Below are 27,627 nucleotides of genomic sequence, written 5' to 3'. Positions count from 1 at the left end.
TCCAAGCCCTGGAAATCAATTTAATGTGGCAAAATACCACAGATATGCTTATTAATCTTATTAAGCTTATTTATGTTAGAGCTGATAAAACTGTGATAAGAATATTGCTTTTTAATAAATTACTTTAGCAAACAAAAAAAATCTTACATACAACTTTTTACTTACACAGATGGATATGCAAGTAAACAACGAATATATTTGTGCCGTTTAATACATTTGAGATGTTGTGTTTTCCTCTGTGCATAACTGACACGTCAGAGGGTTAACTTTTATTTGTTTGTTTTCCCACTTTAGACTTAACAGTGCTGAAAGAGGAGAGGGAAGGACTGAACGAAACTGAAGAGAAAGATCAGTTTGAAAATCTTCATGATTTCATAACTGATGAAAAATATTTTTCTTCCTTACAGTCTGAAAAGACTTACAAGCGAAAAAAAGATAAAAAGACAAAAAATAAGAGTTATTTCCCTTGCCTTCAGTGTGGAAAGAGTTTCACTCGAAAAGGAAACCTTATCAAGCACATGAGAGTTCATACTGGAGAGAAGTCTTTCATCTGCCAACAGTGTGGAAAGAGTTTCAGCCAACAAGGAAACCTTAAAAGCCACATGAGAATTCACACTGGAGAGAAACCTTTCATCTGCAAACAGTGTGGAAAGAGTTTCACTCTAAAAGGAAACCTTAACAAGCACATGACGGTTCACATTGGAGAGAATACTTTCACATGTTGTCAGTGTGGAAGACGTTTCAGTAATCCTGGAGACCTTAGAGTCCACTTGAGAGTTCACCTTGGAGAGAACCCTTTCATCTGTGAACCGTGTGGAAGAAGTTTCAGCACAAATGTAAAACTCGCATACCACATGAAAGTTCACAATGGAAACAAACCTTTCACCTGCAATATCTGTTTGAAAAGTTTCAGGCAAAAACAAAACCTTGATGCCCACAAGCGAATTCATACTTTGGAGAGACCTTTTACCTGTCAACAGTGTGGAAAGAGTTTCACTCGGAAAAATGGGCTTAAAATGCACATGAATCTTCACACTGGAGAGAAGCCTTACACATGCCCTCTGTGTGGAAAGAGTTTCACTAATAAAGGAAACCTTGACATGCACATGAAGATTCACACTGGAGAGAAGCCTTACACATGTTATCATTGTGGAAAGAGTTTCAGTCATTCTGGATCCCTTAAACGCCACATGAAAATTCATGATAGAAAGAAGCCCAACAGATCGCCACAGTGTGGAAAGGGTTTCAGTCTACATAACCTTACCAGGCACACGGAAGTTCACAAAGAAGAGAAGCCTGACAGCCCTGAATCAAACAGTTTGAATCAAAGTGGAGAAAATAGGAAAATTCACACTACAATGAGCCGTTTTTCCTGCCAGCAGTGTGGAAAGAGTTTCAATCAAAAAGGAAACTTTGACATGCACATGAGAGTTCATACTGGAGAAAAGCCTTACACGTGTAAACAGTGTGGAAAGAGTTTCAGTCAAAAGGGAAGCTTTAAAACGCACATGAGAGTTCACACTGGAGAAAAGCCTTACATGTGTAAACAGTGTGGAAATGGTTTCAATCAACAAGGAAACCTTGACAGGCACATGAAAATACACAATAAAGAGAAGCCTAACGGATCCCCTCAATGTGAAAAGATTTTCAATGAAAATGTACAAAACTGATAGTTCGGGTCCTTGATTCTTATTGGTTGTGCCACATTCCAAGCTGTTGTAAATACGCTTCTTAGTTAAATAAATAAATGTATGCATTTAGCAGATGCAGTTATCCAGAGCGACTTACAGTGCATTCAGGCTATCAATTTTTACCTATCATGTGTTCCTGGGGAATCGAACCCCCAACCTTGTGCTTGATAAAGCTCTACCAGTTGAGCTACAGGAACACTTAGTTGCCTTGTGTTGTTTGGCAATCTTTTTGTTGCAACCACAACTACATCGTTTGGCAGTAAAAATGTTTATTAATGGCATTACATTTCATTTAATTTTCTTTGTTTTATTTTGTGAAACCTTGCTACGTATATGGAATAACTATTTTATGAAAGCAGTAAGCCCCATGAAGCCAAGGTTTACATTGAATTTATGACCGCTAAGCGGGTTATAAATTAAGCTGTTATAAATTCAATGCAAACCATGGATTCTTGTGGTTTATTGCTGTAGTAAACCTTGACGTCCACAGGTAAATTTACATTATGGAGAGCGTTTTTACCTGGCAACAGTGTGGAAAGAGTTTAACTCATAAAAGATACCTAATCAGGCACATGGTAAATGGACTGCATTTATATAGCGCTTTCAACAGACCCATGGCCAACAAAAGTGCTTTACAAGTTGCCTCAAATTCACCCATTCACACACTCATTCATACACCGACGGCGACGTGTTAACACACGAGAGTTAACACTGGAGAAAAGCTTTACACGTGTCCTCAAAAACAATACCTTGAAGTTCATATGAGAAGTCACACTGTAGAGCTGCTTTACAGCTGAATCACATCTTGAAACATTGACATGTTACTTAACTGAATTCAGTCAACGCTGAAATAACATCAATTCAGCTGTAAACAGTTCTAAAAAAGACAGCAATGTAGTTACTGTAATTCCTCAAATAAAAGCTGGGGCCTTTATTTAACTGAACTGCAGAAGGTAACAGGTTTTTATTTCAAGCAGGCTTTAACCCTCTGGAGTCTAAGGGTATTTTTGGGGCCTGGAGAAGTTTTGTCATGCCCTGACATTTGTGCTTTTTTCAGTTTCTTATAAATATCTAAATGGGTAAAGTCTAATCTCACTGTAATCAGCACAAACTGGGCTGTAATAATATGTGAAATGCATGTATGTACATGATTGTGTTTTTGAGAAAAAAAATATGCGTGGTTAGTGAAAAAGTAAAAATGTTAAAACACTTGAATAAGGCAAAAAAACACATAAAGAAATGAAAGCTTTAGCCTAAGTTCTGCCAGGAAGACTCAATTACTTCGTCACTAATTACCTTCCTCATTATCCAATCACGTCTTTATACTTTGGTATAAAAGATCGTACTTACACATGTTTGAGTTCGCAGATGCCGACGTGATAACAACCTCCACCTTCCCCACCACCACCAGGATGGTCCTGTCCTTACCTTCCAGGGGGGTCGGCTGCGCCCCTGCCTTCGTCTTCAGGCAGGAAATGCAGATTCGCTACCCTCGGATTACGAACCATGGACGGGGCCTTCCGCCAAAGAAATGTATAATTATGCTTGCTGACTTGTCAATAAATGTATGCTTCGTACGTTTTATCTCCCGAGTCTTTCTGGTAGAACAATGGTTCCCGGGATTTTTGAGAACTGGAGCTTGTAGCCTAGAATTTTTCTTTCTAAATTATGTGAAAATCATCTTGTTTACTCACTCACAGAAAACAATATATTGATTTAAATTTTCTAAGACACTTTTTGTTGGTAAAAGTCATATGCGAGTAGGCGTCAACTACCATGAATATCATTGTGATTTACACCTGAGAAGACAAAGGCCTGCATAATGAGCCATTCAGTCAGCTGTGTCACTAAAAGGAAGTGTTACAAGAAAGAATGTGAGGACAAAATAAAAGGATATAATTTTATGTTTGTAGTTTATTAAGAATATATTTAATTATCCCACAACATACTTTAATATCCACTTGGGGGAGCAGTTAAACAGTTTATTAGGAACAATCAAAGCTGACTTTCAAACTGAATTTTTTGCATCATTACTCCAGTCACACAATCCTTCAGAAATCCTTTTAACAATCTTATTTTCTACAAAAAAAACATTTATTGTTATTATTATTATTATCTTTATTACTGATGTTGAAAAGAGCTGAGAATATTTTTCTGGGTTTTTAGGGGGAATAATTTCAAAGAAAAGCATTGTTTTTACATTTGTTACAGTTATCTATTTGTTACATTTATATTATTTACATCAAGCTTTTGAATGGTATAGTATTGTATATTGTTATTGAAACTTCATAATGTTTTACTTGATTATACATTTAGTCAGGAATTATAGTTTGGAAAAAGTCTAACTAGTAAAATGTTTACACTTTATGTAAAAACTAGTACAAGTATATAAATGAATATAAAGAGACTCATGTTTATGATCTCTGCTGAATAACGTGCTTCATACTTTTTTTTCTGAGGAAATCCATTTCTCAAATCCTCAACCACATGACATCTTTTTGGGGTGAATTATGTCTTATTCCTCTCATCGCGAAGCAAACAGTAAAATAAAAGAACTTGAAGAACAGTCTGGCTGCTTTTTCTTCTGTGTGGGCGTATTCAAGCCGCGCGCTTCAGTTTGAATCTGAATAGCGCGGTCAGCACGGGGGCGTGGTCACATTAGATATAAAGAAGGGAGACTTGAAAAACAGACATCGCGTTTTCATATGAATTACTTTATCACAGAATATCTGTTTTCGGCGGCACTTGTGTAAAGCGATAATTCGCACACACACAGGAAGTTTTACCCTTGTCATACACAAGTAATGGACTTACACCAAAAAGTCTTATAAAAATACAAAATTTATTTATACAACAAATAAATAATAAAAAAAACTAAACACTTGTATGCATAATCAAGAGAGCAAAAAAAACATTAGATGTAACTGCTACAATTCAAGGGCTCGGAATAATGTCAATCTGGCGCCCTGGTTAGACAGCGAATGAGAAGGGCTAACACACAAACCACGCCAATAAAGTCATATGTAACAGCACACAGTCACACGTGAGATTTACACAGCAAGGGCAAATAGCAAGTTTAAATACCGGTGTAACACTTCAAAATAACCCCACACATTAAGGAATAATGGTAAAACTAAATTGGTTTGATCAGTACAAAAGCCCTAAAACCAATTCACATATAACCAATTAAAAATAAAACCCAGACGAGCAGCCAGTATACTCCTAGACCGAGAGAAGGTTACATAAGCAAAACATCACAATTATATTATGCATGGAGCGGAGTTTCATCGACACAGTTCACAGTCTAGTCACTCACGACCCCGCCCACTTGGCGCTTGTAGTGCAAAGGGAAGAGGCGCTAGGGGTGAGGTGATGGCAGCGACCCACACACGAAAATCCCAGCTCCAACGACTCCCAGGATTCGGTGACCAACGGGAGAAACCGGAACTGTAGGGCCGAGCTGAGAGACAATGGGAGGGCAATCAGTCCCAAATAAACACACGTCAGTGCCCACTCTTTCGTAAACGATCAGAATTACCACTTCCCTTAGTATGAGTAAATAGCGCGCGTTGATTATTCTCGTGGGCCTCTCGCTGTCAGGAGTCAATCGCGTTTCGTTGTCACTGCGTGGAGTCGAATATCCAACACATCGGCACAAAGGCAGTCGAGCTTACGTCTCGTTACGGTCTCTCTCACGGTCCAGGAACGCACCCAAAGGACTGCATGCTGGTTCTTATATTCAGTGGATCTACCAATCGCGTTGTACCACTGGCTCATCAGTAACATTGAACACACCTGCAACCACAGACTTGCAAATACACATGTACACCTGGTAGACATTAACCCACCCTCACAAGGTGTCAGACAGTCAGTGTTATCCTCCCGTTACATTTTCCCCCAGCCTTTAATAATGGTCGCCCCGAACATAGTCCATAAGAGTCAATCGGCCAATGCCATGGAGTGTCCAGACAGTTAGAGTATGTAGCGCGCAGGTGTTTTGCCACGGGTAGCACGCAGGGGATATCGATGAGAGTCCTGATCGTCGATGACTGCAACAAACTCTAGGGCTGGGTCATGACTCATAACTACGGGAGGTAATACTACAGGGTCAAGCTCAGGGGCTTCATGAGTTTGTGTGGCTGATGCATAAGGAAGGGAAGTACTAGCAGCCAAGTCCACTGGTTCACAGCGAAGACTTGGAGGGTCAGTCTGGTGTTGGGGGGCAAGAGGGAGTGAAACTAGAGGAGTAAAGGGCCAGTGGTATTGTCCGAGGCTGCGTCGGTTGGGGCACTGACTTCCACTAGAACAATCCTCTTCATTGCGGCTGGTCGCTTGTTGGTCCCCAGGACAAGGCCGCAAGTTATTGCGGTGAATTGTTCGAATGGGACCCTCTTTCGTCTCGGGCCGAATGCTAAAGACGGGTTGATCCCTGCGTGGCTGGGCCACAACTACAAAGGGTGTAGGAAGCCATTGTGGAGCTAGTTTTCCTTTGGCTCTACGGCGGAAGTTCCTTAACAGTACCCTTTCCCCCGGTAAAAGTGGCAGGGTTCTAGCATGCCTGTCGTAGCTAGTTTGGTTCCACTGCTGACAACGTTCAACACTGTTGCGTACAGTGGCATAAGCTTGAAGGGGAGTTCGATGGTGGTCCCTAACCCAACCTTCCACATCACCCCGATACTGTGGCGGTGTGACTTCATGGAGCACATCCACGGGCAGTCTGGCATGGCGGCCAAAAAGCACATAATGAGGAGTTATCCCAGTGCTTGAGTGAGTAGTGTTGTTGTAGGCTTGCAAAAGGGCCGGCAACTGACTGGGCCATTTAGCGTGCAAGTCTGCATCCATGGTGCTCAGGAGGGAAAGGAGAGTACGGTTGAACCGTTCACAAGCTCCATTCCCCTGTGGGTGGTATGGCGTAGTGCGACTTTTCTTACAACCATACACAGCACAAAGCTGGTACATCAGGTCTGACTCAAAAGCTCCCCCTTGGTCGCTAAGAATACGCTCTGGGCAGCCAAATGGGAGAATGAGTGCTGTCCATAAAGCCTTGGCAGTAGTTGGAGCAGATTGATCTCTGGTGGGCACTGCCAATGCGTAGCGGCAGAATAAATCCGTAATCACAAGGATATATTGAAAAGTGTCAGAAGGCCTCCCAAGGGACAGATAGTCTATTGCCACAACTTCAAAGGGGTAACTGGCAGAACTGGGTCACAAGGGTGCTTTTTGTGATCCTCCCCGTTTGCCCACCACGCAATTAAGACATTCGGCCGCCCACATTCTAGCATTTGTGCTCATCCCCACCCAGTAAAATCTCCTTCGCAGTAGCGAGACCATTTTGTCACCACCTGCATGACCTGCAGCTTTGTGATATTCTTCCCACACTTGTCGGGCTTGAGCCATTGGCACAATGATTTGTCGCACTGGAGCTCCAGTGTCTGGCTCAGTGACAAGTCTAACAAGGGCCCCATTATGGAATTCCAGCCGGTCCCACTCCCTCAGCAAGCAACGGAGCTGTAGAGACAAAACAGAAAGGCAATTAGTTATTGGAGGCTCACCTTGTGTCTTCCAGATGCGTAGCTGCTGCAGGTCAGGGTCCATCTTCTGCTGGCGCTCCCATCGTCCTACCCTCTCGGGTGACTGCGGGGATGTGGTGCTCTGTGCTGCATGTACCACGATGGCTGCTGTCTCTCCTGGTATTCGAGAAAGCACATCGGCATTCCTATTAGCAGTCCCTGGTCGGTAGCGGATTTCGTAGGAATAATTGGCTAGCTGGGCCACCCATCTCTGCTCCGTCGCCCCCAATTTTGCAGTCTCCAGATGGACTAAAGGGTTGTTGTCAGTGTATACCATAACTTGAGCTCCCCACAAATAGTCTTTAAATTTCTCAGTGATGGCCCACTTCAAGGCCAGTAGCTCTAACTTGAAGGAGCTATAGTTTTGGTCACTGCGCTCTGGCGGATGGAGGCTACGGCTGGCATAGGCTATAACCCTCTCCCTGCCTTCTTGGACTTGGGCAAGGACAGCTCCAAGGCCATTCAGACTTGTATAGTCTAAATGGAAGTTGAAAATCAGCATAGGCCAGTATCGGGGCACTGAGGAGGGCCTGTTTAAGTGACTCAAAAGCGACCTGGCACTCGGGGGTCCATTGGATGGTTGAAGAGGGGCGATGGGCATTTCCCTGCAGGAGCTGGTTGAGGGGGGCCGCTACCTTTGAGAAAGCAGGGATAAATCTCCGGTAATATCCTGCAAACCCCAAAAATTAACGCACCTGTTTCACTGTTGTTGGTGTAGCCCAGTAGCGGACGACTGCAGTTTTCTCTGGGTCTGTTGCTACCCCCTGGCCGCTGACTACATGTCCCAGATAGGTCACCTTTTTCTGGAACAGATGGCATTTACGAGGTTGTAGCTTCAGGCCATGCTCCTGGAGGCAACGAAAAACCTGCTCAAGATGCTGTAAGTGGGTGTTAAAGTTGGGCGAATATACAATGATGTCATCAAGGTAGATGAGAAGAGAATCATAAACCTGAGCACCCAGGCAGCGTTGCATTAGCCTCTGAAACGTGGCTGGAGCATTACAGAGGCCAAAAGGCATGCGTTCGAACTGGTATAGACCGAAGGGAGTCGTAAAGGCAGTCTTCTCTTGGTCTGCAGGTGACACTTCCACCTGCCAGTACCCGCTTGCCAGATCCAGAGTCGAATACCACTGAGCCCTGGTGAGGCTGGTAAGAGACTCTTCTATACGTGGCAATGGGAAAGAGTCTTTATGAGTCACTGCGTTAAGCCTCCGATAATCTACGCAGAACCTCCATGTCCCATCCTTTTTCTTTGCCAGAACAACCGGGGCAGCCCATGGACTTGAACTCTCTTTTACAATGTCATTCTCTAACATACCTTGTAGTAGCACCCTCAAGTCGGGGTAAAGGTTAGGAGGAACCGGTCGGTATCTTTCTCGAATCGGTGGAGCTGTGCCTGTGGGGATCTGGTGTGTGACAACCGCAGTCTTCCCAAAGTCGTCTTCATGGGCCGCAAACACGTGGGACCACTTCCGCAGTAGGGCTGCCAGCTGGGCTTGCTGGCCCCTAGTCAGGTCCTCACCGCACAACGCAAGGGCTGGGTGATCCTCAGTCTGCGTCTGTTCTACGTGCATAACATCAACTTCAACCAACTGGGGTTCGATGTTTCGTAGCACGAGTCTGGAACGTCCCTTTATGTCTCTTGGGTCTATCTGGGTCACCGAAGCAAGGAGGCGCCGTTGTGGCAACTCTAGGGGGAATGGGTTTGGGTTGCAGACACGGAGGGGAACCTTCCCACCTTGCACCCAGCTCAATGATCTACCAACACACCACTCCTGCCCGTGGTGCTCCAAATCTTCAACTAAGACCGCACAATTAGGCTGGTTGGTAGCTTGTGGGACGTGGGCCCAGACGATCATCTCACTTCCCGGGGGTAACACTACAGGTGGTTGTCGCTGGAGTTTAGCCACACCTTGGAGCTCTACCTCAGGCATGGAGCTGTTTACTCTTTGGCAGGCGGCGAAGGCTGCATCCCAGGCTTTCTCTGCGGAAGGGGAAAACACAGATTTAAAAGCTGCAATACCAGGGTGTCTACCCTGGAAAATGCCCGCCCAACAGTCTGCTACCACATTCATACCTAAAAGTCCATATTCTGTGTTTATGCAGTCATCTCGTACGATAACCACCTCCTTCTCATGCACTTCCACACCCCCAATGTTAAAATCCAGTACTGCATAGCCCACATAAGGAATTTGAAGTCCATTAGCAGCTCTCAAAGCCAACCAAGATATTTGACTGGGATCTTGCATACATTCGTCGCTAAAATGACGCTGGAACAAGGCTTGGCTAAAGAGTGTAACCTGAGAGCCAGTGTCTATTATGCATGGGATCCGTCGCCCTTGGACCAACACTTCAACCTCTGGGCACCTACCCACCATAGAGGGCCTTTGTAGGGACGTGGCTAAGGGCCCCTCCCGGTTCACTGGCCCTGCTGTGACAGGGGGTATCGAAAACCCGACTGAGCTGGACGTCTCCTTGGACAAAAACGCTGTATATGTCCCCCTTCTCCACAATCATGACAGATGGCGCGGCCTTGAGCATCCCACTGATAGCGCTGTTGGTCGGGGGGGGCTGACCCCAAGCGTTGGCGGCGGGGGTCACGGTCGGAGTGAGGACGCCAATGTGGCTGGAACGGTGCCTCAGTTGCTGGGGATTGTGTTGCTGAGGCTTGGCCCAGATGCCCCTTCAGTTTTTCTACCAAGGATTTCCCCAAAAGTGTTAGCTGCTCCTTTAATTCCTGTTGTAATTCGGTTCGCAATGAATCCTTCATTCGTTGCCAGTCTAAAGCATTCTTCCCTTGGTCCTTCACTCCAGTTGGTGTCGCTGCTGACCTTGATGGAGGAGTCAAAAAGGTTGGACAAACCTGAACCTCTTCCTCTGGGGCCAGCTCTTGTTCTAGCGCCTTCGCTTCTCTACAGGCATCAGCAAAAGTGGATGTTGGGGTCCGGCGGAGCTGTCTTGACAATTCCTGCTTTATCAGTCCATGTCTCAAACCCATAACGCATTGAGTTCGCAGCAATTCATCATCTGTTCCAGCAGTCAGGGGTTCTCTGGCCCGCCACCTATTATGCAGCTCACGTAGACGAAGGGTAAATGCTCCTACCCCCTCCCCCGGTTGCTGTTTACAAGTAAAGAACTGAATACGTAGTTGAGCAACAGGCTGCTGACCACCATACAATGAAGCTAGGGTCTCTAGAATTTTTACATCAGTATTTCGTTCTCCTTCAGCCAATAGCAGGATTTCTCTTTGAGCATTCCCCTCCAGTGCACTCAGCACAAAATCAACCTGCTGTACCTCATTCAGCCCCTGAGCCCGAATAAAAGCCTCAATTTGGTTTCTCCATTCTTGAAATTTAGAGGGCTCCCCTCCACCAAATTTTGGGACCCATGGCCCTCCCATAAACCATGGCATTAACGCATTTACCTGGGGCTGCTCGTCGTGACTCATATTACTTGTGTATGTCAAGGGCCCTGCCGACTTACGCCAAAATAATGTAAAGTGATAATTCGGACACACACAGGAAGTTTTACCCTTGTCATACACAAGTAACGGACTTACACCAAAAAGTCTTATAAAAATACAAAATTTATTTATACAACAAATAAATAATAAAAAAAAACTAAACACTTGTATGCATAATCAAGAGAGCAAAAAAACATTAGATGTAACTGCTACAATTCAAGGGCTCGGAATAATGTCAATCTGGCACCCTGGTTAGACAGCGAATGAGAAGGGCTAACACACAAACCACGCCAATAAAGTCATATGTAACAGCACACAGTCACACGTGAGATTTACACAGCAAGGGCAAATAGCAAGTTTAAATACCGGTGTAACACTTCAAAATAACCCCACACATTAAGGAATAATGGTAAAACTAAATTGGTTTGATCAGTACAAAAGCCCTAAAACCAATTCACATATAACCAATTAAAAATAAAACCCAGACGAGCAGCCAGTATACTCCTAGACCGAGAGAAGGTTACATAAGCAAAACATCACAATTATATTATGCATGGAGCGGAGTTTCATCGACACAGTTCACAGTCTAGTCACTCACGACCCCGCCCACTTGGCGCTTGTAGTGCAAAGGGAAGAGGCGCTAGGGGTGAGGTGATGGCAGCGACCCACACACGAAAATCCCAGCTCCAACGACTCCCAGGATTCGGTGACCAACGGGAGAAACCGAACTGTAGGGCCGAGCTGAGAGACAATGGGAGGGCAATCAGTCCCAAATAAACACACGTCAGTGCCCACTCTTTCGTAAACGATCAGAATTACCACTTCCCTTAGTATGAGTAAATAGCGCGTGTTGATTATTCTCGTGGGCCTCTCGCTGTCAGGAGTCAATCGCGTTTCGTTGTCACTGCATGGAGTCGAATATCCAACACATCGGCACAAAGGCAGTCGAGCTTGTCTCGTTACGGTCTCTCTCACGGTCCAGGAACGCACCCAAAGGACTGCATGCTGGTTCTTATATTCAGTGGATCTACCAATCGCGTTGTACCACTGGCTCATCAGTAACATTGAACACACCTGCAACCACAGACTTGCAAATACACATGTACACCTGGTAGACATTAACCCACCCTCACAAGGTGTCAGACAGTCAGTGTTATCCTCCCGTTACACTTGTTTAGTTTAAAAATAGACATGTCAAGCTTTCTATAGATATCTCTCTCATGTCTCTTCGTTGAGTATTCACGGAGTTACAGTTCATTTTAATGACGTGTTTGTAAATAAAGATCAGCGCAGACAAAGGCTGCAGACAGCGCACCTTGTTTGTTATCTTTATTTTATAAGTGCACAAAGTTTTGTTGTTATTATGTCTGTATCCAAAAAAGTAGACCCTTTACAGATTCGATTGATTTATTGCTCTTATCTGTACGATTAAAACTGAAAGTGTAATTTAAGTTCTTTTCGGGGTTATCAGGAGAAAATGACTCAAAACGCGTATCCGCGTTAATCGCCTCGAAAGGGTTAATTAGAGGCAGACCTTTATTTCTAATTCCATCTGTTTGATAAGTAATTGTTTTAAATAACCAGTTTTAAATTAAAAGCGATAGCGTTCCAGTGGACAGAGATCATAACATTAGCACAGAATCAGTTCAGAATCAATCATCAAAAGAATCAGTTCGGTTCAGACGCTCTGTGTGTCGGTCTGCTTCACGCTGAATCACACTTGTGCTGTATCATCCGCTCCTCGGTTCACGAATCAGTGTCCGACAGAAATTCTTCTCAGTTCAGTGGCCAAGGATAGAAAATGATGAACAAGTCTAAGAATGGTCACCACCACTGAAATACCCTCATTGGCGTAGAGAGAAAACCTGAGAGATCAGGCTATACAAGAGGAAGATTGCCCTCGCTTCACTGTCACACACACTGCAGCATCTAGACTGTAAGGTAAAGATTGTTTGGCCTTTCTAGCAAGAAAATAAACCATCTTAAAGACAGCTGGACATGTTTGTCTCTTATTCAGTGATATAATTTCTATTTGTCACAACATTTTGATACCAATGCAACATATTGCTGTTCTTTTTTTATTCTTTTGAATCTTTGACTGATTCTTGAGACATGGGACAAAATATGTCCAGCAGTTGTTACTGTTATTAGGTTTTCTAAAATGAAATTATATTCAGTTGTAAATGTCATGAGGAATTCATAATAGAAGTGACGTGACATTCAGCCAAGTATGGTGACCCATACTCAGAATTCGTGCTCTGCATTTAACCCATCCAAAGTGCGCACACACACACACACACAGTGAACACACACCCAGAGCAGTGAGCAGCCACTTATGCTGCAGCGCTCAGGGAGCAGTTGGTGTTTCGGTGCTCAAGGGCACCTCAGTCGTGGTATTGCCGGCCCAAGACTCAAACCGACAACCCTAGGGTTAGGAGTCAAGCCATGACTTCCCCAGAATGTAGAATGTTTGACATATCCCCTTCAATTTAATTGTCATTATTATATGAAATCTGACTCTTAAGTCCCTTTCACACTGCCATTCCGGCAAATACACGGGTAAAGTGTTCTGGCAGTTGTTCCCGGGTCGCTAGATTTTGCACTTTCACACTGCCAGTGATTACCCGGGATATGTGCGTGCTTTCACACACAACCCGTAAAGATCCCGTAATGACATGTGACATCAGGGCGTGACGTGTAATGTACGAGTCGAAAACGTTATACTTTCACTGAAGCAAGCAAAGGATCTCAGCGTCAGCGCGGAAAGTGAGGAGCTAACTGATCTCTGCTTCATTACAGTTCATTACAGCGAACGTTGATCTTTCTCAAAACAGCCGGTAAAAGTGTCCCACGATAACGTGCTCATCACTTCGACACGGCATTAGATCTGGTTTTTGTTCACACAGCGCTCGTCCCGGGTTGAACCCGGCAATGTTACTAGACCCCGACCTGGGTTCAATACCGGAATCAATCCTGGGACGTGGTTGCTTTCACACAGAAGGCGACCCGGCAATGTTCCGGCAATTTGCCGGGTCCGACGTGCAGTGTGAAAGGGGCTTTAATGTCTTTTCACTAAATATAGAACAGTGTGTCCACAGAGAAGTGTTCAATTGTTCATATGCTATAAAATGGATGCAAATGGTTTTTAATGATGGAAAAGTTTGTTTGACCAAAAGCAACCCTTAATAATATCTCATCAAAGCAAGGTTGTTTTTCAGTGACGTGTGTTTCATAAGGTTTCAAAGTTGTGTCCCCACTTTCTCAACACTATCAGACATTCAGTAAATCAGGGAATATTGGGGCAGCTGTCACTTTGAAGGACCCCTTGCCCCTTGCACACACACAGCACTTTCCCACTGAACACAACCTCTGCAGAGTTCATAATTGTCAGACAGACTCTGGTAAGTTTTTATAGTTTTAGAATATTTAAAATCTTAATGTTAGTATTTCCTGTGTCACAACCATGGTATGTCAACACACTCAACTTATTTGAAAAGTTTAGATCATTTTATTCTGCTGAAGCAGGTTCTAGCATCAACCAAGAAAACAAAATGGCTACAACGTGAACTCCATTTGTTTTGTGAAATTACAATTTTGTTAACACTGTCAAATGTCACCACCATAAGATTTTCTGACTGTGACGACGGGCCAATGTCAGAGTTGACATTCAACATGAAAACATCACATTTATGTGCAAGTAATTTTAATTATATGTAAAAAAAAAAGTGTTTATTTTTTCTAATAATGTATAAATACTGTACTAAATACTGTTCTGTACAGCATATATTGCTTTTGTGGATTGATACTCATCACTTCTAGCAAAGTTAGGGTTGAGGAAACATAAAGCTGAGAGAACACATATCTACAGTTTGTATTCTGATCATGTGTGTTCTGATAATTTTTGTAAAATTTGTTGAAGGGTTAGTTCACCGAAAAATGAAAATTATGTCATTAATAACTCACCCTTGTGTCGTTCCAAACCAGTGAGACCTCCGTAACACAGTTTAAGATATTTTAGATTTAGTCCAAGAGCTCTCAGTCCCTCCATTGAAGCTGTGTGTACGGTATACTGTCCATGTCCAGAAAGGTAAGAAAAACATCTTCAAAGTACTCCATGTGACATCAGAGGGTCAGTTAGAATTTTTTGAAGCATCGAAAATACATTTTGGTCCAAAAATAACAAAAACTATGACTTTATTCATCATTGTCTTCTCTTCCGTGTCTGTTGTGAGAGAGTTCAAAACAAAGCAGTTTGTGATATCCGGTTCGCAAACGAATCATTCGATGTAACCGGATCTTTTTGAACCAGTTCACCAAATCGAACTGAATCGTTTTAAACGGTTCGCATCTCTAATACGCATTAATCCACTAATGACTTAAGCTGTTAACTTGTTTAATGTGGCTGACACTTCCTCTGAGTTAAAACAAACCAATATCCCGGAGTAATTCATTTACTCAAACAGTACACTGACTGTATGGAAGCATATGGGTAGCATTATTCAATTCGGAATGTAATATGCAAAATGACAATGCAATATGTAAAATGGCAATGCATTTCTGTATTTACGTTTACATTTTCCAATACATTTGTGCAACGTTTGGTGCAAAATGAAAATGAAAAAGTATTTATATAATTTTCATTTGCCATTTCATACACTAGTTTTAATATGTAAAATGAATATTCATTTTAACGCTTTATAAGTTGCAAAATTAAAACGAAAATGTATTACAGAAATTATTTGTTATGTGTAACATGTTCAAGCAAAAACTGTGGCAAAATTATCATTCAAATTTTATTTTTCTTAATTGCATTTACACTCACAGTCAAGACACTTACGATTGCATTTTCATTCAATGTCCCGCAATGAATGTAGCAAAATTCAATGTGCACATTGAAAATGCATTCCGATCCGATCACGTGTCCGTCCCCTCCCGCCATGTCAATCACTGCGTGAACAAGGCGGGGCTCGGCAACAGGTAAACATAACTTTTTGAGGTGTTGGAAACATGGCTGCGGCAGAGCTAATTCGATCGTTAAATTCACTAGCAGATGAAGTGGAGCGTGTACAGAGAAACGGTAGTATTTCTGAAGATTGTTACGCGTATATATGTGATAGAACCAATACGTTGTTGGAACGTCTGGGAGAATTTTCTGCCTTATCAGGCACCGACACCCGTTTGGCTGCTGACATCTTAAAGGTAGTGGAAGAACGATTGTCTTCGGATAGGCCTGGGAGAGTGGGGAGACCAGCCATAGAGATTCCTGGCGAGGCCATAGAAGGGTATCTTATGTATGGGCTAAACGTTAAAGATATCGCGGTCATGTATGGTGTTAGTCGATGGACGGTACATCGACGAATGCAGCAGTGTGGACTGAAGTAAGTTAAACATCAATTTAAATACATTTTAATGCTTTTATGCAAACGCCTCAAGGCCATATTCTCCGTTTTTTGTTTACAACATTGCGCATCATCATATTAAAAGGCACTGTTCATTGCACACATTTATCCTTACGATGTTATTTTTAATATTACCAATTCTGCGCAAACAAACTTCAATCAATTTCAGAAATAACAACTGATTTACATATACTACCGGCAAGTCTTATCTATGTGACAGAGAAACATACAATTGAATAGTATAATATGATAGTTAGAAATTAAACTAGGACATTCAGTTATGACATTAATAGTTAAGACACAGACACGTGTATAGCGTTTTACACAATTCCAAGTCATTGCATGAATATATGATGCATCTAATGCTAAATATATCACACTATTATTCACTTGTCCCGCAGAGTTTCAGAGTTGTACTCTGGCATTGACAATACAGAACTGGACCGTTTGGTGATGGAGATTTAAAGAGAGCACCCACAGTGTGGGGACCGTATGATGAGAGCTTTTCTCCAAGCAAGTGGACATCTGATTCAGTGTAAGTTTGTTTTTTGTTTAAATACTTGCAGGTTGATTTATACTTCTGTAACGGACCTATGGCAGACCTGCATAGCCCATATGATGTGCCCTATGTGGCTGTTAGCATTTATAGCTCTGCTTTGGTGTGTTTGTATTGTTCTGCAAGTATACATAAATAAAAATTTGTCATAACGTAAACAAATATCTACTTCTGCTGCGCTTTACTCCAGTTGTTGACACCACTACTGGAGTAAAGCGCAGCAGAAGCAGATATTTGTTTTACGTTATGACAATTTTTTATTTGGATAAATATTTATTTGGATTCATGTTTTATGAGCTTTTATTTGTACATATTTGTTTGTAATCAGCCTTTGCACTTTCATTACAAGCAATCAGGCACTATTACATTTAGTTCCAATGAATGCAAAACTACTGCAGATATATTTTGTATAATCCTGGGGAGGGTCTTTGGTTCTGACCAATCACAGCACTTGCATTCTGCGTAAATGCAATGTATAGTTATTTTATAGAGAGGTGTAACCATCATAGCTACACAGAGCATATGGCTTTGGTCCAATGTAGAAGTATAAACCAGCCTTGAGTCTACACTCACAACATGGCTAATAAGATATTTGGTGTGTACACACAAACATTAAGTCCAGGTCAATTCTGGAAGATTTAAACCATTAGTCTCTATTATTATTATTTATTTTATTTTTTTCCTCAGTAACTCTTTTTGAAATTCTTGTATTTACTTTGCATCAAGTAGAAGTGATTTTACCCAACTCTCATTAGCTTTGAGCAAACACATTACAGAATTCACAATAATATCTCATCATCTGAAGTTTTTAGGGTACGTGAATCACTAAACAGTGTGGACCCAGAGGGAACACAACTTCAAGCCCTGGCTAACCGGACTCTTCATCGCAGACAGTACTCCGTTCCTGGTCTGAATTGCATGTGGCATATAGATGGAAATCATAAATTAATACGGTAATTCGATTTTTTTGGAATCCAACTGAAATTGTCAAATGTTTTGATGCCAAGGACTCCCAAATACTATGATCTCCCTTTTAGGGACCTACCGTACATATTTTCATTTACTACACATTTATACCCTCAGAAAATATTAAGCATAATATTTTAAATTACAACATTGTTGTAATAATTATTTTCATTAGCAAATGATATACAAGACAGATTTATAAGGTGGTGCTAGAAAAAGTAATTGGAATTTTCTAGTCAAAATGTGTACAAACTCTGATGTTTCTTGTCTGTCATCCTTTTTGTCTAAAATCAGATGGCGATTCGTGATCCATGGAGGCATTGATGGGTTTAGTCGTCTTGTAGTTTATCTGAATGCTGCTACTAACAATAATGCCACCACTGTGCTGGATGCTTTCCTTGGTGCTGTTAGCCAGTATGGGTTGCCATCTCGTGTTCGTTCAGATAAAGGAGGAGAAAACATTGAGGTTGCTCAATTTATGGTTAAGAACCGCGGAGAAAACCGCAATTCACACATTACAGGAAGGAGCGTTCACAATCAGAGGTAGATGAAAAAGTACTTCTATGGTTTGAAATCATGATGCTTTTGTTATATACATATATATACAGTACAGACCAAAAGTTTGGACACACCTTCTCATTCAAAGAGTTTTCTTTATTTTCATGACAATGAAAATTGTAGAGTCACACTGAAGGCATCAAAACTATGAATTAACACATGTGGAATTATATACATAACAAAAAAGTGTGAAACAACTGAAAATATGTCATATTGTAGGTTCTTCAAAGTTGCCACCTTTTGCTTTGATTACTGCTTTGCACACTCTTGGCATTCTCTTGATGAGCTTCAAGAGGTAGTCACCTGAAATGGTCTTCCAACAGTCTTGAAGGAGTTCCCCGAGAGATGCTTAGCACTTGTTGGCCCTTTTGCCTTCTGTCTGCGGTCCAGCTCACCCCTAAACCATCTCGATTGGGTTCAGGTCCGGTGACTGTGGAGGCCAGGTCATCTGGCGCAGCACCCCATCACTCTCCTTCTTGGTCAAATAGCCCTTGATGCCTTCAATGTGACTCTACAATTTTCATAGTCATGAAAATAAAGAAAACTCTTTGAATGAGAAGGTGTGTCCAAACTTTTGGTCTGTACTGTATATATATATATATATATATATATATATATATATATATATATATATATATATATATATATATATATATATATATATATATCCTTTATGTACAGTTGCAATCAAAATTATTCAACCCCATGACCTGAAGACAATTTTATGAAAAAATTTAATGAAGGCATCAGTAAACAATTATAGAAAGTTTATAAATATACATTTGAGTGTTTATTGATGATTAGAAGCATCTGTCGCCTCTCCACTGCAATCTTGGCCCATTTCTTTCTATAAAAAAACTTCCAGATCACTGATAATTTTTGGCATTCACGTTATCCCTGCTTTCTTCAAATTCCACAAACTTTTCAATGAGATTTAAATCTGAACACAGGCCACTCAAGAACATTCTAAGACTGATCCCTGAACCAAGCTTACGTAGATCTGGAGGAAAGTACATTGATAATCTAGGGGTTTGGTTTTACTGGAAAGAAAGTTGCCAATAAAGTGCTGAAACTTAACTGTAAAATCGCTTCAGAGTTTTGTAATATTATTTATTTTTTACAGCAATATATAAGTTTTACAGGCAACCCTAACCCATGGTCAAACATGGAGGTGGTCCAGTCTCCTGTTCCTGGAGATATACTGTACCTACCAGCCAAGTTCTGTTCTAACCCTAATTAAACGCACATATCTGTAATTATCAAGTGCTCCTGAAGATCTTAATTAACTTAGCCTAATTAGGTTCAGTTGTGTTCGAGCAGGGTTAGAGCTGAACTTTGAAGGTAGGTAGATCTCCAGGTACTGGATTGGACACTCGTGTTCAAGACTATTCAAACACCTGTCAAATCTAAATGCAGATAATATGGCTTTGATCTATAAAAAGGTTATGAATTTTACTGATCAGTGTGATGCTTGTTTGTATCATCATCTTTTTAGGATTGAACGTCTTTGGCGAGATGTATACACACAAGTCCTTGATTTGTTCCACACATTGTTTTACCATTTGGAGATGACTGGACTGTTGAACCCTGATGATGAGATCCACCTTTTTGCTCTGCATTGGACCTTTTCCCTCCAGTTACAACATCAGCTTAACACTTTTAAAGAAGCATGGAACTTTCACAGACTGAGAACGGAGAACGGTCGATCTCCATATCAGCTTTGGCTGCAAAACAGAGATGCTGCTGATGATTTAGGGACTGTATGTTTGCACATTAAACTCACTCACAACTACATCAGAACAATAAATGTATGCCTTGGTGGCACATAAATGCTTATTTTGTTACATGCATAATATTAAAGCATCTGTTCTTGTATTTTTTAAGGTTGATGAGGACTATGGTGTTGACTGGGATGGACCACCTGCCATGGAAGATGCAAACAGCATTTCAATCCCAGATGTGCAGTTGCCACGCAGCCTCACTGCAGAGGAGATTGGAGGTCTTCCCAACCGGGATGTTCCACTAAATGCCACAGTGAATGTTTATAATTCCACAGTGGAACAACTGACAGAGATTTTAAGATATTAGATGTTCTTGTTTGGAGCATTGAGGACTGACGCCATGAACTGACTTTTTTTTGGTGAGTTTATTGTAACATTGTGTATGAAATGCCTGAATTACAGCAAGGCTTTCTGATAAACAAGAGTAATGTTTTTAACTTGTTCTTATGTAAACTTCATTTAACTCACAAGAATTTTGAACAATGCAAAACTGGGAAAGTTCCTTTAAAGAACATGCATTTATAAAACAACAATAAAAATGCTGAAGACGACAAACACGTCATTCATTTTTTTCCCAAACATGCATTTATCGGTTCATGAACAACTTTAAATGTAACAACTCAGACAAGGCCAAAGCCAAACCTTGTGGATGAAACTGCTGCTCTCATGGCTTGTGTAAATGCAAGAAAGGTTCTGCATCTTAAAGGAAGTTTTAGTGTTGTGAGGCAGGTTGAAGCCACTGAAAAGACCTCTGGTTCCAGCACTAGTGCAGAAGATCTGGGAAACAGTACTGCAGCTAAACTGGTTTGTTCTTTTATCATTCTCAAAACACCAGTGTCTTTGAGTCCTCTCCGCAGCTGTGCGATCTGTTTTTCACGTCGACCAATAACCTAGAAATTAACAATAAACCACACTAAAAGGACAAATGCCATAGAAGCCAAGATTTTTTTTTTTGTGGTGTTAGAGACAGTGCAAGTAGAATATCAAGCTGCAGTTTACAGCTTTCACCATTAAATAAGATAATACCTACCCCATGGTAGAGAATGGTTTCTGCCAACCATCTTCTGTTGATGTTGCTGACTTCTGGCAGGTCCCAACTGATGGCCAGATTGTTGATACTGTCCATTTCGTTCGGATTTAGTTCATTCTGGCTTTCCAGCTATGATTTATAAAAAGCATAAAAATGTTAGTCTTAAATATATTTTTCCACATTAAAAAAAAATACGAAAGACAGAGTGTACATACAAGGGACACAACTTCAATCACATCTGTATCAGGACAGTCCTTCAATTCCAGAATTGGAGTATCATCCTTACTGCCACTTAAAAGGGGGAAGAAAGCTGCACTAAGTCCTGAGTAGAGTGGACCTCCATTAATAAATGAATGTCCAATCATTCTTCCCACAACTCTGAACAGGTCACCATCCAAAAGTGGTCTGGATGTCGAAGGGACCTTGTGATCATCTTCTCCGTTGAATAAAAGTGTTTTGCCACAGTTATCTGGTAAATTTTTAACAAGACAAATGCACTCAGATGACATTCTTAGTAAACCTTTCTATTAACTATGCTCATACTTATTAAATTAAGTTGAACAAAACAAAACCTTTCTTAAAATGCATTACATCCTGTATTTGCCTACCGTTTGTATTACCCTAACTAAAGTGGAGGTCAAAGAAATGGTATGTCCAAGTACATTCAACTTCAAATTTGGAAATAGTAACTTACCAATGTCCAGTTCAAATCCATTGTGGAGCTTATCCATTACCAATGCAGCATCTCCTGTTTTTAGCACAAATTACAATGTACATCATAACCACATTACTAAAACTAAAATAAATTCAAAATACGAAAATAGTATGCAAGAATGCTATGTAATATATTAAATGCCTTTATATACAAATATTCATACCTTTCAGTTTTACAGTAAATGGACTTGGACGTTTATAAAAAGTTAACATTTCCCGTTCTCGATCCTTTTCACAGCTGTGTAGATCTAGTGTAACAACTAGGTCTGGTTTGTCCTCAGCATTCTTTAAGATATGTCTTCGAAACAGCCGGGCAGCTGTTTCAAGATCCGGCTCAATTTTCCAGTCTATGCAAACACAGTCAAGTGATTACAACAAATCTTCAAAAGATACAAATATATGATATGATGATTTAATAACATTATGTGTGTGCTAAAGCGAATACAGAGAAAGCAATGTTCAGTGGTATGTTCATTTAGATGGAGACACCTTCAGTGGCAGGCTCTGCTGATGGGCTGGTAGTGGCTGAGAAAAAAGTAGTGAGTGATGTTGAGGCCCTTTCCTCCCTTTCAGCATTATCCTCTGACATGGTTGCTGACATTTCTTCCTGTCTTGTACTGCCAGTGTTATCTGATATCACTTTGCCTGACTCATGTAACCTGTTTAACCATAATCACAGAACAGCGGTGAACATTTTTTAAATTCAACATCACTCCTTCAGCAGCAGTATTACAAACCTTACCACAATAAATGATACCTGTTTCTTTAATAGAATGCCCAATAATACAATGTAAAGTATATAATAGTAAAGTAATACTTTTTTGGGGGGAAAGGCATCACCAAGGTCTGTGAAAATGGTCCAAAAATTTTAAATCTGCATTAAGAGATTAGATTACCACATCAAATATACCCTATTTGGTTAGACTTTATTTCGATAGTTCACTTTAGACATCCTACTAACTATAAGTAACTTTTCAACTACATGTCAACTAACTCTGTCAGGTTAGGTGTTCGGGTTAGGAGAATAAGTTGAATTGTAGTTGCCAGGTTACTTATAGACAGTAGAATGTCTGTTGGGGGACCAACACAATAAGGTTTCTGAACCACAAGAAGATGAAAAAAAGACATAAACATTAACAGATAGTAGGGTTATTTTCTTTTAGAAAAAATTATAATTTTGGTAAACTCCTAAACTACCTTTTTTAAAAATAGATTATCACTTACTGTTGGTAATTTAAACTTTTCCCCAACTTCTAGAACATTATGAAGCACAGTTTTTAACCATTTTTTTTTAAACCTACCTGCACATCTATATCTTTCTGGAGTGGCCTGATATATATGACAGCCTGCCCAATCATGACTGACTCACTTAAGAGGTACTCAGGGCAATAGCCATCGTCTGGACAGGGTATTGTCTCTAATATTATTGAACGTGTTGATCCTCTGGATCGCAAGAGCTGGAAACCGCCACACTCTTTCAGGATGGGGAAATGCTGAAAAAGATGGTCTGAAAAATTCTGTGGAGTGCAGTATTTGTCTAAACAAAGATAAAATATAAAAGACATGCAATTTAAAATCTGATTATGAGTTAGATTGTAAAAATACAAGCAGATATATATATTTTTTATTGACTTACCTGGAAAGGTTATCCTCTTTTCTCCTATCCCTGACCTCTCTAGTTTGTTTTTCACTGATGGACTTGGGACCTCACATTCCTTTCTTTTGGATGGGCAAAAAAAACGATGGGTGTAGGACACACTTTTAGATTTTTTTGCTGAAGGTCCAGCAGTGTTGGGACGTTTAAGCATACGGCCCCGTGAATTTGAGTATGGTGCAAACAATCGTAAAACTTCTGCTGCAATAAAATGGGACATAAAATATGAAATGTATATGTTAGTCTTTGGTATTTTAATAAATTGACTTTAGTGCTATATCAAGGTTGCCAGCTGACTTGTATTCAAACACATGGGAGTAAGATCATGCGAGCTGCGTTTCAACGTTCAAATTCGGTCAACTCTGAAAAAGCGATTTCGTATGACGTGACCAATAAAGGATCGATAGGCCTACATCCGACATGTCCTTTAAGTTACCTGAAATAAAATAATACCACATTTTTTCAATGAAGTGGAGTGGCAGGTGTGATATATTAATGGTTTGGATCGACTATTTCGATTTTCTTTGGTAATATTTGCATGCTTAAAGTCTAGTAAGTTAATGTGACCGCAGGTGTCACCCCGTTTTTTGGGGGGGCCAAAACGAGCACTTTTCGCACACTATACGTAAGAGTGTGATCGTCAAATAACGTTACACTCCACACAGTCATGACCCCGAGTGAAAGCTGGCAACCCAAGGCCTAACCGTTTGATGAAAGACCCCTTGTCTCTTTCTCTTTCTTGCCAACTTACCCCGTGTCCCACCACTTCGATCCGGGGGCCTCATTCTTAAGCTGGACGATGGCCTCTCTGAATCTGAAGGGGCAGCATTTGCACTTCGCTCTAGTGCTTGGGCAGCTTCTCGTCATTTTGGCATCATGCCTAAAATTCGTCGCTGTGGTATGCGAAAACGTTTTTGTGTATCGATACAAAATCCATAACATTTTGTCAGCACAGTGTGAAGATCATCTGACTCAATTTTGGTGAAAATCGGACCAACGGTTGATGAGGAGTTTGAAAAAGTAGATTTTCAACATAAATCAAAATGGCGGACAGGAAGTTCAGCTTACTCAGCTTATATGGCATATTTGGTATCGATATCGATGTTGTCGGCATAAACCAGGGAATATTTTGAGACCACTTTCATTGCAATAGCCTGATGCAATTAAAAGTTATTAGCATTTTATAAGTGTAATTATTAATGGTTAATGATGGGTTTATTACTCTTGACCAATAGGTGGCGTCGTTACAAAATTAATGTGGAATGGTCAGTGTGAGGTCACAATAACACATACAATGTTTGGTGCAAAAATGTCAAAAGCTTTGCTGAGATACAGCCTCAAATGCATTTTTGCATACTTCCAGCAAATTTGTTGATGCACTAAATGAGAACCGTTTCATATATCGACACGAAATCCATAACTTTTAGTTGGCTCAGTTTGGAGATGATATGATTCGATTTTGGTGAAAATCGGACAAACAGTCTAGGAGGAGTTCGAAAAAGTAGGTTTTGACTGAAAATCAAGATGGCGGACAGGAAGTTCGGCCAAATAAGGAAAACTTGGTATCTATGTTCTTGGCTTGAACCAAGGAATCTGTTAAGACCAGCGGCATTTCAATAGCCAGATGTATTAAAAAGTTATTAGCCTTTTTGGAAATGTTGTTATAACTTAAGTTTCAAAATATTTTGAGTATCTTCAGGGGATGGTGTTTAAGTCAATGGGAATTTCATGTTTTGTTCCATTATAGTGCCACCAGGAGGCTCAGTCCCACCATTTTTTCACCATTCAATTCACTTCAGTGTTATAGACATTTATATGAAAAAAACATGTAAAAAATGACTGAAACATGCCTTTGATTGAAATTTACTACCCCTTACTATCAATATTTTCGCATTTGAGCATTGCCGTATAGCTATCGATCTATTTTTTCAAACTTCTGACGGTGGTTTCGTCTCGATCGGACAAGCGGTTTCGAAGATATAGCCAACTGTTTTTTTAAGTGCTAAATCACAACGCTACACAAACTGTAAGGCGAAACCTAGCATGTTTGGTATCGTAGGACTCGGCAAGGTTTCAGTAATTAGATGAGTCTCATTAATAATAAGTCGACCACACCCAAAGTTATAAGCATTTAAAAAAAATAATTCACCACTAATTGCCGCTGTTAGGAAACTTCTCAGACTCCTTCAGGACATTGTGCTGATGACCCATACCATGTTTCGTAACAATCCGTTGATGAGTTCTTAAAATACAGCATTTTAGCACAAAACTCAAAATGGCCGACAGTCAAAATGGCCGAAATGGTAAAATTGGATATCAGTCGACTCAGCATGTTGCCCTGAATCTAACAAGACAAATTTAAATTTAAATTAAAACTGTTCAGAAGTTATAAGCAAAAATAAAAAAAAAATCAAAGTAGTTTTTTCAAAAAATTCAAAATGGCGGCCATATTTCTATACGGAAAATGACTTCATAGGGTCCAATCGAATTTGTTTGATTGGCCTTACGGTTAAAAAGTTATTAACAAAATATTAGTGAAACTTTGGACAGTTGGTGGCACTAGAGGGAATGACTTTGCCAACATTAAGTACACCAATTTTGGTGTGTCTCTGACCTCTATCAGAATGTCAAACAATTACAACTTTCCCGCAATCGGTTCTGTCGGCTGCCATAGACTCCTAGTCGGAAGAAGGAAGAATAATAATAATAATAGGAACAGGAACAGATACAATAGGTGCCTCAGCACCTTTGGTGCTTGGCCCCTAATTAATATTTGCCGTAGGCTGCTCTCACATATTTTTAACTCTTGTCATAACCTGGCTCAACAGTACATGACAAAAGAGGGAAACCACACAGGTCTGGAAATAATACTAGATATTTTAATAAGTAAATTAAGCAAAATATACAATTGTAGGTGTCTGTCAGATCAGATTGTATGCAGTGTATGTGTGAATGGAGTGTATGTGTTTAAAACACAAAGAAACAGAACAAAATCAGTCTGTCTCTCTACAGTTGGTCCACATGTTGGGCAGCCACCACCCATTAACCATCAACCATTTTAATGAGTGATTCCAGAAATTGTTCTGTGTTGATGTAAATGTCCATGCCAAGGGAATATGAGGGTCTCATAGGGTCAATAGCGGACCTAAGCTGCTCCATCTGCTCAGGATTCAGAGGGCTTTGCAGTATTGGAACAGTCACCCCAGTGTGTCCATTGCCTTGACGGCTGATGTCCTCCTCCCAGTCAATAACAGGAACAAGATACTCCTGAAATATAAAGACAAATCATAAACTTCACTCAAAACACTACTGGTTCATTTTAGTAAATTGTAAATAAAGAGCATTTTTATTGTTTTTATACATAATGGGAAGTGACTCATTCTAGAGAAATACAATACAGAACATTTCCAAATAACATGGCCATGGAAAAGTACCTCATTGTCTGGATCTGTGTAACGAGTTAGAAGTACAATTCAAGTTTAATGTATTGTTGTTGTCTTTTCCACTAAAATCCTTATTTTATTACTGATTTATTTCTGTTTTTCTTTGAGCAATATATGTTGTTTTTGCTATTCACATTAGAGACTTTTATTTTGACATGTTTTTCTGTTGCTGCATTGGTGCCATTTTGAGTGTGCGCGCGCCTCTCTCTTTAGTTCGCATTGCACATGCTGGGGAGAGGTAAGCGTTTTGCAGAGCTCTTCGATTTGTGAGCAAATTAAGTTTGTAAAGTGTGTAAATCGATTTGTTAATCCTTTGTAAACAGTACGGAGACTGTCTAGTATGTTCTGTTGTATGTTATATGTGTGTGTGGATCAATAATTTGGAGATATATCGTGTGAGTTTTGTGATCTGTATTAGCTAGGTTTTGAGTCATTAATCAGCTAAACTAGTGTTGTATCATTCAGGTGATGCAATAGTGAGATGCTCACACGACGTTTTATCAACTTTATTGCTGTAATACACAGGTATTTCACTTTTACTGTGTTTTATTTTCTATATTGTGTTAATGTTATGTGTAGTTAGCATAATTGTTGCATTTAGTTCGCATTGCACATGCTGGGGAGAGGTGATGCAATAGTGAGATGCTCACACGACGTTTTATCAACTTTATTGCTGTAATCCACAGATCCACAGTTGGTGAAAGCCCATGTTGGGTGTGACTGTGAATAAACATCGTCATTGTGGTGAACCGCAGTAACAGTGTCCTGGTCCTTACTAAACACAACGCAGAGAAAAAGAGTA

The 27,627-nt window shown here is 40.6% G+C and overlaps 3 protein-coding genes across 5 annotated transcripts in view; 2 read left to right on the top strand and 1 right to left on the bottom strand.

Moving 5' to 3' along the window:
- LOC132106049 (gastrula zinc finger protein XlCGF57.1-like) overlaps positions 1 to 1,753 on the top strand; it is a 31,764-nt gene extending 30,011 nt beyond the window's left edge. For both annotated transcript variants that reach the window (XM_059511663.1, XM_059511664.1), the window contains one exon: positions 295 to 1,753. In XM_059511663.1, coding sequence (XP_059367646.1) covers positions 295 to 1,670 — 1,376 coding nt within the window. In that variant the 3' untranslated portion in view covers positions 1,671 to 1,753. The remainder of the gene's footprint in view (positions 1 to 294) is intronic.
- Positions 1,754 to 15,716: 13,963 nt separating this feature from the next.
- On the top strand, positions 15,717 to 20,539 carry LOC132106120 (uncharacterized). 2 transcript variants are annotated; one of them, XM_059511760.1, is made up of 6 exons: positions 15,717 to 16,102; positions 16,525 to 16,658; positions 17,492 to 17,632; positions 17,940 to 18,188; positions 19,699 to 19,963; positions 20,088 to 20,539. In XM_059511760.1, exons 3-6 carry the CDS (start codon positions 17,598 to 17,600, stop codon positions 20,289 to 20,291), a joined length of 753 nt encoding a protein of 250 aa, XP_059367743.1. In that variant the 5' UTR covers positions 15,717 to 16,102; positions 16,525 to 16,658; positions 17,492 to 17,597; the 3' UTR covers positions 20,292 to 20,539. The 2 variants fall into 2 exon arrangements, with proteins under 2 accessions (XP_059367743.1, XP_059367742.1); XM_059511759.1 differs by having other exon boundaries at positions 17,485 to 17,632.
- Positions 20,540 to 20,604: 65 nt separating this feature from the next.
- On the bottom strand, positions 20,605 to 21,747 carry LOC132105991 (uncharacterized). Its single transcript, XM_059511572.1, has 4 exons — positions 21,709 to 21,747; positions 21,230 to 21,483; positions 21,015 to 21,143; positions 20,605 to 20,874 (listed from the first exon to the last, which is right to left on the bottom strand). Exons 1-4 carry the CDS (start codon positions 21,743 to 21,745, stop codon positions 20,605 to 20,607), a joined length of 690 nt encoding a protein of 229 aa, XP_059367555.1. The 5' UTR covers positions 21,746 to 21,747.
- Between the last annotated feature and the right edge of the window lie 5,880 nt (positions 21,748 to 27,627).

Source organism: Carassius carassius, chromosome 26 (genome assembly GCF_963082965.1).
Source record: "Carassius carassius chromosome 26, fCarCar2.1, whole genome shotgun sequence".
Taxonomy (NCBI): Eukaryota; Metazoa; Chordata; class Actinopteri; order Cypriniformes; family Cyprinidae; genus Carassius; species Carassius carassius.
Note: the sequence above shows the minus strand (reverse complement) of the source record. Positions and strands in the feature narration are given on the sequence as shown.

What these genes read in the sequence shown, in the direction of transcription:
- LOC132106120 (XM_059511759.1), top strand. Translation starts at nt 16,616, where the DNA reads ATGATGAGAGCTTTTCTCCAAGCAAGTGGACATCTGATTCAGT. An exon ending in AGGAGCGTTCACAATCAGAG is followed by an intron (nt 18,189 to 19,698) that starts GTAGATGAAAAA and finishes TCATCTTTTTAG; the next exon opens with GATTGAACGTCTTTGGCGAG. An exon ending in CTGCTGATGATTTAGGGACT is followed by an intron (nt 19,964 to 20,087) that starts GTATGTTTGCAC and finishes GTATTTTTTAAG; the next exon opens with GTTGATGAGGACTATGGTGT.
- LOC132105991 (XM_059511572.1), bottom strand. Translation starts at nt 21,745, where the DNA reads ATGGATAAGCTCCACAATGGATTTGAACTGGACATTG. An exon ending in TGGATTTGAACTGGACATTG is followed by an intron (nt 21,484 to 21,708) that starts GTAAGTTACTAT and finishes AAAATTTACCAG; the next exon opens with ATAACTGTGGCAAAACACTT. An exon ending in TGATTGAAGTTGTGTCCCTT is followed by an intron (nt 21,144 to 21,229) that starts GTATGTACACTC and finishes TATAAATCATAG; the next exon opens with CTGGAAAGCCAGAATGAACT.